At 44.8% G+C, this 14284-nt stretch overlaps 1 protein-coding gene across 6 annotated transcripts in view; it reads left to right on the top strand.

Moving 5' to 3' along the window:
• LOC108003627 (protein nubbin-like) overlaps positions 1-14284 on the top strand; it is a 109792-nt gene that overhangs the window by 74879 nt on the left and 20629 nt on the right. For 4 of the 6 annotated variants that reach the window (XM_017066026.3, XM_017066024.3, XM_028669625.2 and 1 more), the window contains one exon: positions 9595-9651. The exons of the other annotated variants lie outside the window; for them this stretch is intronic. In XM_017066026.3, coding sequence (XP_016921515.1) covers positions 9595-9651 — 57 coding nt within the window. The remainder of the gene's footprint in view (positions 1-9594; positions 9652-14284) is intronic. 6 annotated transcript variants of the gene reach the window in all.

Here is a 14284-nt window from a genome sequence, read left to right on the forward strand (position 1 = left end):
GATCGTTATCAACCGATCTGACCGCGTTCCTGCTTCTGGGTTGGTCACGATCCTGGGGTCCAATGGCCCTCATACCTTCCCGCTCCCCTCCTCCCTCTCTTGGATGCGGGCCCTACTTCGTACAGTACCTTAATTAAGCGTTATGACTCGAATTCCTTGTTAAGCGAACACGTAGCCTCCCCTCGTAGCGCGCTCGAGCAGATCCTCCTCGAGTTTCGTACAAATTTGTGGCCGTGTTGTTGGCTCGAACGGTTCTTTTGTCCTGTGAACCAACCATGTTCCACGCTTTTCATTATTACTTCGAGTTTAATTACGCGTTTACATTAAGGTGGAACGAAAAGATCAGATTGCATTATCAGATTATTTTGATTATCGTGAAAAAAAGAAAAAGAGAGAAGATACTTTTATATTTGTCTGAAATTTAGCATGGAAAAGATTAATTTTCGCTAAGTTCCTTGAAATTCTACTCTTTCGTTCTCTTTCGAGCTATATCTTCTCTTTATCGCTTTATATTATGAATTTCCTTCTACATTCCGAAAGTTTTTTTAAACATTGCTTTACATTCGTAAAATAGGAATAACAATTTTTAAATCATTTCGAAAAATTCGTTCGAATTTTAAATCTATTGTTTAAGAAGAAATTTTAAATATTGTTTAAAGAAGAATTTTTCCCCTTATACGTTTCGTCTCCCCTTATTTTACAAATCTTCCATAATCACAAGTTATATACGTTTCCTCTCAATTACAAAAGTTATTGACAAATTTCTAGATAAATTTCTTTCTTTCCATTCTGCAGCCGCGCATTTCAAGCGAGAAAAATCGAAAGGACGAGGAAGGGGCGAAGAATCGGAGGAAGGGCGCTTCGCCCCTCTCCCCGAGGATCTGTGTAAAATAATATACAGCCGTCGAAGAACGCGAAATGGCGCACGAATTAATTAATTACTCGTTGACCAGGGTCGATAGGTAGTAACTCGATTTCGCGCAATTGATTCGTTCGTTCGGGAGGCGGGTACCTTTGTTTCCTCTCTCGTTTTTCCCGCTTCCAAACGGTCGGTATATTATATCGATATTTGCACGCTACGATAATTAGCGAGATCTCCTCATCACGCCTCGATGGCCGTTTTAATTCGCCCCCTTGTTTCGCGTAACCGTGCCTTGCCCCCACCTCCCCCCGCGTCTGGTGGCGTTTTTGAAAAATTACGGATATTCATCACAGTGACAGTGACCATTTTCGTTACAATTCATCATAATATGAAATTTACGAACGCAGCGTGTAAACATTATAATCCCTTGTTGTTTTCCCTTTGTTCCTTTTTTGTAACAAAATATATTCATTAATTATTTATGACCGTTTAACACGTTGGATTTAATTGCAACCATTCGTGGTCTCGTAACGCGAACTTGAATCTTCTCAATCTTGTTCCGCTAATAAATTTCGTTAGGAGAATTTATTCTTTGGAGAAAGGGAAGGGGGCTCGTAATACTCTTTATTTAGTTAAATTAATTTAAATTAATTAGCTGAAACTAATTCTTATCCAGGATCTTTTCATTTTTCAAAATGTACTAACTTTTATGCGTTTTTTAAAGGATCTAGAGTCTAGATCTGATTTATTTTTTCCTTGAGATAACAAGGAAAATAAAAATAATAATAATAAGAAGAAATTGAAGTTTCTTTTACACGTTTCGAAACTCTAAACGTGATAAGGTAATTCCAATTAATATATTCCTTTTCGTTTCTTGGTATTGCTACATTGCTTTTCTAAAAAAAAAAATTATATATCCTTAATTGCTTTTTCTCTAGAAAAAAATTGCAAATTGATTAAGACGAGTGATCAAAATTACTCCTCTACATAAACGCGCCATTTATACCATTCCTTATCCTATTGTTCCTTATTTGTTGGACTCTCTGTTCGTTTCCTACCCCTTCCCACCCCCGGCGTAGTATGTACAGCTGGCTTGGCAATGCCAGAAGCACTCTCATTGGATATAATATATCGTCCGGATTAGCAGAGCCCTCTTATTGTTTTCCACTCTTGCGAGGATCCGCTTCCCACCCCTTAATCCACCCCCTAACTTCGAAGAACGTATTCTCGCGTTTCTTCTTTCCCCCACCCTCCTTCTCTCGCGTTCTTAGTTATAACTTAATTACAACAAAAGCTGCTCGTACCGTACTGCCTCGATATATATTAGATTTTCCGTCATTAGAAACTTTTTGCTCCAAGAAATTATATCTTGGAGCAGCGAAGATGAGGGGGATGAGGAACGAAGATGATTCGTTGTTCCCTGGAATTGTCGATATGTTCGATAGAATATTTTGAAACGTATTATATTTATACGAAAATATTTTTACCATAAATACGATGAAAGAGGGAAGAGTAGAGAAAGATACGAATATTATTATACTCTCTGTACATACTTTAGAATAATAATAAGTCGGATGAAAAAGATCGTTTTCGCAGAACGTGAAATTAATATTATACCGTTAAAAGTTTTATATATATATATATACACATATATATCTCGGTGGCAGGAATTTACTCAATTTTTCACCGCTGTTACATTACGTTATCCTTTTATCTTCATTACACCGCGTCTACGTATCCTAATGTATGTATAGACCAAGACCAAGACGGCCTGTACACGAAATAATAAATTGCACGGCAGAATTCACAACAAATGGCCTCTCGGCCATCCCCGGCCGCATAATCCCGCCGATTAAATTTCCATTTCAAAACCTCTGGTGACGTGAAATGATGATTCCAACCTGTCTCGAACATCATATCGTTCGTATCGAGGATCTGGGCTCGATATTCACAAGATTTACGCTGCACTCTCTTTCTCTCTCTCTCGGTAAAACCTCTCTAATTACCGCGTAATTATGAACATCGGCATGGACGGCCGTCCCTGTTGGTAGCTTGTAACGCGGCCGAGAGAGGCAGGGTCGTGTCGTAATCGTCAGGACTAGGGGGAGGCAGCCATGTCGCGGCTATTGTGCCAATTAACGTGAATTTCTGTCGTTATTATTTTTCAACGTATCACAGACACCACGCCCATTTGCATTCGATGAATATTTCATTGGCCACGATGACTTCGCCGAGACGAAAACGAAACGCCGGTTAATTAATCGAATTTGCCCTGTATACGTGCGCGCGTGTTTGAGAAAGCTCGTTTTAACGGAGGCCGATCGCAGATAGATAACTGGGAGATAACGTCCTCGTGCTTTCGAAATATCGATAGGTTTATACAAAAGTGCCTGAATTCTGAAATTGGGTTCAAGGTGGAGTAAACGGTTGGCTGGAAAACAGCTGCAACCGAATCGGCCTTTAGAAATCGAGGGACGATGTTGAGCACTGATCTCGATGAATTTTTCTTTTCGTCTCGTCTAATTAGAATCGAAAAGAATAATGACAACTCTGACGAGTTTGATCCGGAATCACGGTTATTTTGCTCCTGCTCCTCGTAGCCTTCGATCGCTCCCGGCCGAGGCGTTTCCTTAACGAATAAGCCGGGTCCATTACCTCTCCGCGTGAAGCACTTACCCCTCCCCCTCCTCGTGGAGGATGCTTCCTTCCGCGGTCAGGCCACGGAGTCGTCTGGAAAACCATCCCCCCCCGGGCGTGAGGTCCGCGTCCCTACGAGGCCATTAACAGCCCTCCCCTCGTTCTCCCGGTGTACGTGCAACGAAATGTCGTCGCGCTACGACCAGGCGTACGTGTCTGCACAGTTTCACGGTAATTCGAACGAAAATACCGTAATAAGGGACGTGCGAAGGTGTTGCTCGTCGTGCAGGGCCTCGATTCCACGATCGTTCCTTCTCGTGATATGCGATTTGCCACGGTGAATACGGCGGGCGATTATGGTCCGTATGTAGCGAAGCGGCTGCCTTGGGAGAAAATGGTAAAAGATTGTAATGTTAGTAATGACTAGTAAAAATTAATTGGTAATGACTAGTCAAATTAACTTTACTAATCTAAACTTTTTAGATTTCTTGTCTTTACGGGAGCTTTTAGCAACGTCAATATTGTTTTCTATTGATATATCGTTGTAACTGTATATACTCTCACGTGTACATATATATATATAAATACTTCTCTACCTCTCTTTTGGATTGGATAAATCTCGAAGATAAGAAAAAAAGTATCTTCCACATAGAATCGACGTCCAATCGATGAATATAAATCTCTAGGATACGAATGCAACGCAACATCGGTCAAGCCTACCCACAAATTTCCGTCGAATTAACTCGTAAATTACAGCGCCATTTTCGAATTGCCAACGGAGGGGGCCGGTGGATCTCGAGGAAGGGGTGTAAGATCGCGCGCGTGTCGCAGAATGGAAAGCAATAAAAGGAAAGGGGACCTTTTTTATGCATCGGATGCGCGCCACGCGACCCCAACCCTTCTCCTCATCAATTTCAAATAATTTCCTTACGACCATTTTTATCCCCTACTCCCCTTTCTCTCTTTTATAACAACTATCGATGTATCTTTCCTTTCTTCCTCCTCCTCCTCCTCCTCTTCCTCCTCTTCGTTCGTTTTTGTCCCGTGGGGATGAAAAGAGGTTCACCCCCTCTCCATCGAACAATTATTCAGGGATCCGTCATTTTTGTCACCGGATTAAGCGTTTCGAGGACGATTATCAGCCGATGATCGATCGATGGACGCGTGAAAACCGCGCACGAACCGAACGTTTAATTGGATGGAACGCAGTTGGGACCGTTTTTTGCACGCTCGTTACGCTTCGCGGAAACGGAGGGGCCGCAGAAAGAGAAGGAAGATGAAACATCGTGCGTTTCCTCGAAACCTTTCGTCAGAGGAAACGATCTGGTTAGCCTTTACACCTCGAAATTATCGTACTTGTTACTCCTTTCTTGGCCGAGAGGGGACTCGCAATATACAACGAGGATTTCTTGAAAATTCCTCGCCTTTGCACTCGTCTGACCAGAAAATCAATTTAACGAATTCTCGAAGATCCATCCACGAGATTCTAACATATCCACGAAATAGCGAAGTTTGCCTTCGGCGCAGCTCTCTAGCAAAGAGAGACGTTTCTGAAAATCATTCGGACCGTAAGCGTAGTAAATCGTAGAAATCGGGTGGTCGCAACCCTTTCGCGGGTGGAGCGAGTCTCATAATAAGAGAGAATGCTCGCAACCACCCCGTTTGCGGGCAGGGGTCCGTTGGACCAAGGCGGTCGCCATGGAAACGGAAGATCAAGTGGGCAGAGGGGCGGTGTGAGGGGCGGAGGGACGCGGGGGTGGGTTGATTTCTTCATAACGGCCGCCATTATCGCGCCCTCCGACCGTGCTTCTCTCCTCCTCCTCCTCCTCCCCTTCTCCTACCCCTTCCTCATTATGTCCTGGGGCGGAAGGGAATATTCTTGTTTTAAAAATAATCGCCGCCAGCCGGCTCGCGAATGGCGCCGTTTGTAATTGGAAAAAGTCTCGGCTCACGTACAAGAACGTTGTTTCCAACGCGCGTTTCTTCCCCCTCCTCTCTCACTCGCTCTCTCGCCGCCTTTCTTCATTTTCTCTCTCGAATTTCCGTTTGCCGCGAATTAGGATTTTTCTCCTAGCGCAAAAGAGACGCTCGTTCACTCGGTTATCTTGATGTATGGGTGGAGGGGCGCGAGGCAATCTGGATCTTCTTGGACTTTTATTCCCACGTGTTATACCGTTCGAACTCAAAGTTACAAAGATTGCAATAATTACGATCTTTTTGGAAAAGGTTAGAAGTAACGCAATATGTGCGTGTCGGAAATGTGCTACATAAGGATTGTAGCAAATTTGTCGAGTATTATACAGGAAATAGATATATATATATACGTGAGTCTTTCCTCAAATTTATCCTCGTTTCAAAAATTACGGAACAATTGGTAACTGAAAGAGACAAGGGAAAATCTGTTCCATTACACGAACATCCCCTCCCCAGTTCCAACTATCTGGCAGCGATTTCTCATCGCTATTCACGCCCGGCTACGAGGGCACGATTTTTCCCCCCCAGCTGTATTCACGCTGGGAACGTGGTTTCCATATCTAACGTCGGTGCATATACGTATTATACAAGGTGGGTTCTTAAAAATTGATGAGAAGGCCGGGGCACCACGCAAAACTAGACTGTATCCAGATCTCGCATCTGGTATTCATGGTGCTCCTTCGAGGAGGGGAAGGTGGTGCGGGTGGATCTCCAGTTGGCGTGATCCAACAGGCCAGCGAGAGGGGGAGGGAGGAAAAAAGGATAAGTCGGGGAAACGCGTGCTCGCTGCGAATTTACCGCGATTAGAATATATCGCGACGGGAATGGCCGAGCGCAATATCGTTCCACGGACGGAAACCGCAGCCTTGAAAGCCCCGAGTCGGAGGGAGGTGTGGTTAAACTACCGCAAAGCAACGAAATGTCAGCATTAATATTTCAACCGTCTCTTGTGCGCCGGCCAACGGTCGCCTCTATGCTTATTACACTTATTGTATCGTGGCGTGGTTTAAATATTAAAATCTCGTTTTCCTTGGACGCGTTCGATTCGAATTTCGGAAGTCGAATGGAATCGCCTCGAAAAAGAAAAAAATTCTCATTTTTATCATTTACATTCTTGGCAAAAGATTCGAGAAAATTTTGCCTTTTTTTTTTTTTTTGATTCTCTTGTTTGATTTTCTGCAATTTGATCTGATTCTCTCTTATATTTAGTAACGGAAAACGATACTTCTGATTCTGGCAGATTACAACAGTGGTGAAAAATTTATATATCTCTGTTCAACGTTAAACGTTTTTCCTCCATTTTCTTAAAATTGTATCACGAATCCTATTCATCGAAATTGCAAAACCTAATTCGATTAAATGTACGTATTTGTAATATTGATGATTAATAAGAGTTAACGAGAGTTAAGTTGGAAGGAAGCACATATACAAATTAATGATTAGTCTGCGATCGAACGAATCAACCCCATATCGCTCCACTCATATCCGAAAATCGATTTCTCCCATTGCATTATTTCGAGGCGGTCGTTGACTTGGACATATCCCAAGCTTTTGCCACGATCGTTTTTTTCGACAGCCGGTGGAGTTCACCTGTCCGCGGCTAACTGTCGGCTGTCCGTACGTACAGGTGTCTCGTCCACGTAACCCGGATGAATGGGAATACGTGCACGGAGAAATGGCACCCAAGAGGCGAGAGAGACTGGCTGACCTTTATGAATACTAAGGGAGAAAGGGTTGCGTCCGTGGACACGCGATTTCAGACTGTCAGAGAAAGGGGATCCCGTCGAATTAATAAGTGACGTCGCTCGTCTGTGGAACGAATACGAAAATCTCTCGACGAATTTTTTCCTCGAATGATTGACGACCGAGAGGATTGCGATTTTCGGCGAGAGAACAAGGAAATTACTTAATCGTGTGATTATCATTTTAAATTTGGATCCTTATATGATTTATTCGTCATTTTATTTCCTATGATAATCATTGTAACCTTTCGAAAGTGGGGCAGGTCTGATTATGTATATTTTAATACGTAAATACGTAGTCGTCGGTTTTTTCTAAACAGAAGAAGGATGGGGAGGGGGATGGGAACGTGTTTAGAGCCCAATTCGAACTTTGAATACTGTATAGGTGCATGTGCAAAGGTAGCAGCTTCACAACCCTCTGGGGACTTTTCACGAGTAGAGGGATGACTCGAGTTTATCGTGTTTCCTCCTCTTTTAAATGTTTCACGCGTTGCATATTTCATTAGACGCAATAAAGATCGATTTAATTACGATTTCGACGACATCGATTGTTTAATAGATCGACTCGACTTTTTACTTTCGCAATCGTCGAAGGGACATTTGCCTGAGGATATTCGTCTTTGTGACTAACTGTTGGAAAAAAAAGTCGATGGACGCGGGAACGAACGAGGCCACGATTCATATTTAATGTAATCGTGTGCCAGTTTCCATCCAGAGTCCTTCGTTTAATAATGAAAACGAGCGCATCAAGGATCTCGGCATTGTTCGTTTTTCAGAGGCGCGTCGATGATCGTTAGACCGAGGCGCTCGCATTCCCGTTTCCTTTTTCAGCCGCGATTATACCGTCAGATCTGTTGCAACTTATTCCAACAATTACACTGAAAACACAGGTTCGCGACTCGCTATCTAATCATTTAAAACGTTTTACTTGAAATGAAAATTTAATTATTCCATTGAAATTCCGTTGAAACGAAGCTCAAAGCGCAAGATTTATGCTCCGTTCAAGTGTTCTCACAGAATGATATATGAAATGTACATAAATAATTACCGCAGATATAAAATATCTTTTATCTCATTTTATCTATTCTTCTAATCAAATCTCTCGTTCGTATTATTCAAATGCTACAATGTATGCGGGTATTTAAAATATGATATAAAAGATGACGTTTTATTCATCTTTATCAAAATCTCGTTTATATTTAAATTCGATTTACGAAATCTCGAATATTATTCCCGTCGGAATAACATTCATGCTCTTAGTCTGAAGAAGAAAAATAGAAAAATCAGCTGTGCAGCATCCCCCCGATATGTCATCGTTATTTTCCAAGCCGTGGGACGCGTAGATCCGACCGTATTTGCGCTGGGTTATCTGGGTATTGAAATGTCGCGTGTGTCCTGGCCAAAAGCGGAGACGGGAGAAAAGAGGAAAGGTGGGATTATCTGAATACAGTCGTTTTCAGGGGTTGAGTTGCGACTCCCTAGGGGGTAGTAGGTGGCCGGCCAGGCATCTCTGTGCCCCCCTTCCCCTCTCGTGATCTATAGCGGTCATCGTTGCGAATTACCACCATCTTCCTTCCAACCTTGGTATACGTTCGTTTGAATATCGATCGATGATTCTTCCCCCAGGAAGAATAGTCGTTTCCAGAAATAGACGTGCGTCGCGATGGTCCTTTTTCGAATTCGTAATTCGTCCTATTGATAACGACTTCACCTCCCCTTCCCTCCCCCAACGTCGTATTTACGCGTCTCCCCGCTTCCCTGGGTTTAATCAGGTCCGATGTGGGCGCCGAGCGGATCTTGGTCGTCGAAATTATAGGGGCTTGGTGAGGCGAAACTTCGGGTCCGTTTGGTAGGATTCGAGGAATTTGGAGATCGTGCGGTTGATTAGCGAACTGGTGTCGTTTCGAGTCTCAAGTTCAAGGAATGGAAGCGAGAAAGGGTTTCGGCTAGCTTCACGGCTCCGTTAAAAACTATCAAACTGAGTGAAGAGAAGCGGAGGGGAGAAATTCCCGAAAAACCCTCGAACAGAAATTAGGATGGATCCTCTTAACAAGTTACTTACAAGTTCTTTAGAAGCTTCCCCACCCCTCCTCCCTTTCCCACGCCCCTTCCCCAACAGATCGACTTTTGACTCACAAATGATCGAGAGGAATCGCTTCATTAATTGCCGCTCTTCCATCTTTATGATCAGTCAGTCAGGGGGAGGGGGAGGGAAAGGCCCATCTCCCGGAGGGGGATCGCTATCCATCGCTGCCGACGTGGAAATTCTTTTTTGGAATCGCGTCTCCTATCCATTTTTACGTGAGAAAGGCGAGGTTTCCCCGTCGGCTTTATAACGCGACGTCACTAACGAGGCCCCCGTTGCACTTTTTGTTGCAGCAAGCGACGCGCTCGGCCGAATCGATAAGGAGCCAGCCTCGCCGGAATCCATACAAGGTGAGTTTGCACAGAGTTTCATCCGTCCGTCCGTCTGTCGTCCGCCTCTTTACCCTCTTCTTCCTCGCCCCCTCTCCCTCGCCGACCCTCCCCTCCCTCTTCCTGCTCCCGCCGCCCCTCCCCCTCCCCCAACTCGTCCAATCGCGACACGATTAACGTACGACGAAGGGTTTAACCTTCGCCGATGGCAGGAACATAAATTTCACAAACGAATAATACGACACGACGAGGCGGAGGGGGCCCCGAGCGAAAGGACTCAAGTATCGGGGCATTATAAATCCGCGTCGTTATTTCTTAGGCCGGCTTTTTGCGCGGCCGATCGGGGCCGGGCAAACATCGTTTAATTGCAACGATGAGGCTTTTACATTGTGCGCCTCAGAAAATCCGCCGCCGGTAAGGAAACCTGGTGCCGGCTGATTGAGAAATTTTCAGAGACGGCAAAGAAATCGCCGCCACGGGACACGGGGATTTTTATTAATCGAGCGCGAATGGAATCGCGGGGATCCCGAAACCAGTCTCGGCCCGAAGAGGACTCCTCCTCTTCCGTTTCTCTCCCATTGTCGTTTCGGTTATGAATCGAAGTATCAGGCATCGCCCTTCATTCCGTCCGATCGATTATTCAAATCTGATAATTTGTACGTTTTTCTGAAATTGATTTATTACTTGGCTTACCGATCGATGGAATAACAAGAGGAGGGAGGAAGAAGTGATTCTATATTAGATTTGGAAAAATTCTTAGAGAACTTTTAGTTAATCGCAAAAGAGTCGCGCAATCAAACGGTTGAACATTCCTGCGCAGCGTTCGTTTACTGAAATGGAACGTTACCGCCGCTGCATTCTAAAGCTGATCCTTTTCCACGTAAAATATGTCATAAAAGCAATTATACCGCCCACCAGCAGAGGCAGCACAGCGGTTTGTCATTTGCCACGAGGAATTCTCTCCCTCTTAAAATGGACGGGAGGGATTATATTATACACCTTCGTCCTTGGCCGAAAAACTGTCTGATCGTAAAAAAAAGGGGGTGGAAACCTCCCTGAACCGAGAACATGGTCGAAACCCCCCGAGGGCCCGAACGATTTTTTCCTCAAAAATTTCGACAACCGACAAACAAATTCGAGGAATTTTTCGAAGGATTTTATCGCCTCGTCCAACTAGGATCGACAGAATTTCTTCTCTCACGTGACAGCGAGAAGGGAGTCGATTCCGTCCATAAGGATAATTTAGGCTCGCGTGAGAAGCGTCCACCCTATTTCTTCGTGTGCGCGATTTTGCTGACCGTCTGAAAAAAAGAACGCAGTCTCCCTCAAAGATTGTCACGTGTCGTCAAATGTAACAAATGTCGGAGTGTAACGCGCTTTCGAAACTGGATCTTTAACGAGCCTGGATCACAGCTACCCTCGACGATTACACGTAGGTCTGTCTTCGAGACGTCAAAAGAATTTAGAGATGTAATTATTATTTATATATATTAAATAATTATTTCCAATACCTTTATTTCTTTTTCTTTTCTGTAACGATAGTTCGTCGTATAAACGATATTATACGTTGGTACAATTTCTTCTCAAAGAAAAGGAAAGGACACGTTTAAAATATATGAAATATGATTCTGTTGAACAGTTTCATTAACACGTCTTCCATTTAAGGGAGCAAAGGACGAACAAAAAAAGAGGGAAGATCTAGATCTCGATTCAGAGAGCTCGGAACAATCTTTCGAAAGCGTTCCCCTTCGAAAAATAAGCATCGTGAACCCAAGCTGGATTCTAACAAAGCTTTGGAAGAGTGGCAAAAAATCGGGCCGGACTCTCGGAAACGCTGAACCGGTCGTTACCAACGGGCAAACAGACCGAAAGAAGATTCCAAAGATCTTCTTCGAGCGATTCCACCACCATCCCGGAGACTATCGGGGAGGAAGGAGGAGGAGAGGAGTAGATCGTTCCCCCTCGTATTTGTCTCGGCCTCAAGACAAGCCTCGAACGAATCCATCGTTCCGAGGATCGCGAAAGGACATCATTTGCAACCTGTGTTTTACTTTTATAGCACTTAAGGCCCCCGATTGTTTGTCTTATTGCTATTAGCCTCCGTCAATTAGCAATTGTACCCTTAATGCCGATTCCGTGAATCGGTTTCGAGGGGGCTGCTGCTGCGAGGAGCCCACTTAAAAAGCCTTGGCTCGGAAGGAAGGGGAGGAAAGGAAACCGGTAGGAAGGAAATCAGGCTCGGAGGTCGTGGAGGGGATCCAGACTGTCCCAGGTGGGGGAAAGGACCCATGGACAGAGGGGGCCGTGTCATTAGGAGTCATTAATATCACGGACCTCTGTAATTTGACACACTTCCGATCGCCTAGCGCCACCACCACCACCCGCTCCATTTTTCTTCCTTTCCTTCTCCTCAAACCTGTCCATCCATCCCACCCCCTCCCCCTTCCCTCTTTCGTTCTTCCCTCTTCGCCTCGTTCCTCGACCTCCAGGCCTCCGAAGAGTGTACTGTCTTCGTATCTTTCTTCTTCCCTTTGTCCCCTTCGAGTCCAAGCGACAAAGATCCACCTCCCCAAAGGGTGGTGGACGCGCGCATCTCTCTACATCTCTCTATCTATGGGAAGGAGGATTTTTATAACAACACGGTTGGGACGAAGCGTGACGCGGTTTTCAATTTTCAATCCGCGAAACTCGTTTTTTTGCGTCGTTTGCGAGGCGCGACGCTGTAGTTAATTAACGGTAACGAGGAACGAGGGGCGATAATTCAAGTGGATAGACGGGAGGATCAAGCTGTGAGAGGCTCGATCGAGTGAAAAATACGCGATCTCCTCTCGACGTTGTTGCGAAATTTGCCGCTGCGAAAGAAGAGGAGGTATCATTCGGAATGCCGCGTAGCTGCGATCGATATGATCCACGGATGCTAATCGAATCGCTAATCGTTTATTCCTACGTCGTACAGGCACACCTGTTCGACCGATATGGTCAGACCAGAGATTCTTTTAACGCGGGCTTCATGGAGATCTCTCGTGCGGAGAACGGCCAAGTCCCTCATCATACTTTCTAATGTAAACTCTTCGACGATATTTTCTTCGTTCTTTGTCTTTTTCTCTTTTTTCTTCTTCTTCTTTTTTTTTTTTTTACCACTCTTTGTCTCTTTCCCGAGTTTAATCACACCGCGATTATCCTTCGAAAGTCGCGAGACTCTGCCGCAGCTTTCCTTCGGATTTAGATCCGGAATAAACTAATGGTTACGAGAGATCCTTATCAGAAAGTTCTTTCTATTTCTCGCTGGGTCAAGGTGTAATTTATGGGTCGATTTTCTGTCTCTCTCTTTCCCTCTCACCTGTCGATCTTTATCCACGTGACGTTATTGTTCGCTTCCAGGTCTCCTTCTCGAATTATGGGTAACTTCGTTCGTTCGTTCGCTCGTCATCGGCTCCAGATAATAAATATTCCAGACCGATGTCGTTCAACCTTCCTCTACTTTGCTTTTCCGCGAAGTCTGTCCATTCATAGCCGACCACTCGATCGGTGGTCGACGAACCGCTCTCCTCCGGAGAGGACAAATATGCAAATTAACGCGATGCACTCTGTTTCCCTGGAATTGGATCATCGCGTTTTTCCCCCTCGATTCCCGTGAAACGAATGGATTCAGTGGGAAAGGGGGAAGGACGAGGAGGATGGAAATAGAGCGTGCTCGATCGGCGGAACGGTTTCGCATGGGATGCAAACGAGGCAACGGCGATAAACTCGCGACACTGTGTGCCCCGCCACGAGGGCGAATAATACGTCTTCCTGGTGATTTTGTTATTCAAATCGGGCCAGCGTCCACTAGCTGGGAAAAACCGCTATTCAATGCCGAAACGGCACCTCCGACCCTCCAAGAGGAGCAAGAGAGCCTTCCATTCACGCCCGCCAATCCGGAACGTCCGGTTCTTGCGTTGCTCCCGGCATCCCTGGAAAAGCCGCCTCGCAAAAAGCTTTACCGCGTATCGCTCGATTCCCGTTAAGCTCGGGCGAGCTCTCGCCTCGATCATTCGATCAATCGTGACGCGAGTTCGCCGCATTTTCGCGAAGAGAAAACCCTGTTTCCATCCATTCCATCTTTCCCCGATTATCGACGAGGGGACGATTTTCAACTGGCGATTAACCCTCGTTAGGGCCGGAGATTCTATCTTTTAGAATGTTTGGAAGCGTAAGATCGGTAAGTCTCGCTTGGATAACAGTTCAATCGATGATTTTTAGCATTTTTCTCGTATTTATGTACAAGATTAATTTTTTCGTAGCTTGTTGTTACTTAAAGCGCAAGAACGTTTAAAGATTTTCAGAAACGGTTAACGATATTCGTAAAATATTATATCTGTTGCAAGCTTCAAGCAAAGTAAGATATATATTTCCTGGATTTGATAAACATTTCAAAGATAATAGGGCGAGACTGTTAACTTTATTAAAGAGCGAGGTAAAAAGATGGCGGATATCACGACTCCACATATCCTCTCGAAGCCCGAACGTCAAACAGTCTCGACTTTTCTCAATTATCGTCCTCGACAGACTCGTTCCTCGCGTTTTTCCGTTTTTCTGAGAACGTCGACCGGCTCATTCGACGGCGAAAAAAAAAAGAAATAGACGAGAGGGGAAGGGTATGCCACGTTAACGA

Source organism: Apis cerana, linkage group LG4 (assembly GCF_029169275.1).
Source record: "Apis cerana isolate GH-2021 linkage group LG4, AcerK_1.0, whole genome shotgun sequence".
NCBI lineage: Eukaryota > Metazoa > Arthropoda > Insecta > Hymenoptera > Apidae > Apis > Apis cerana.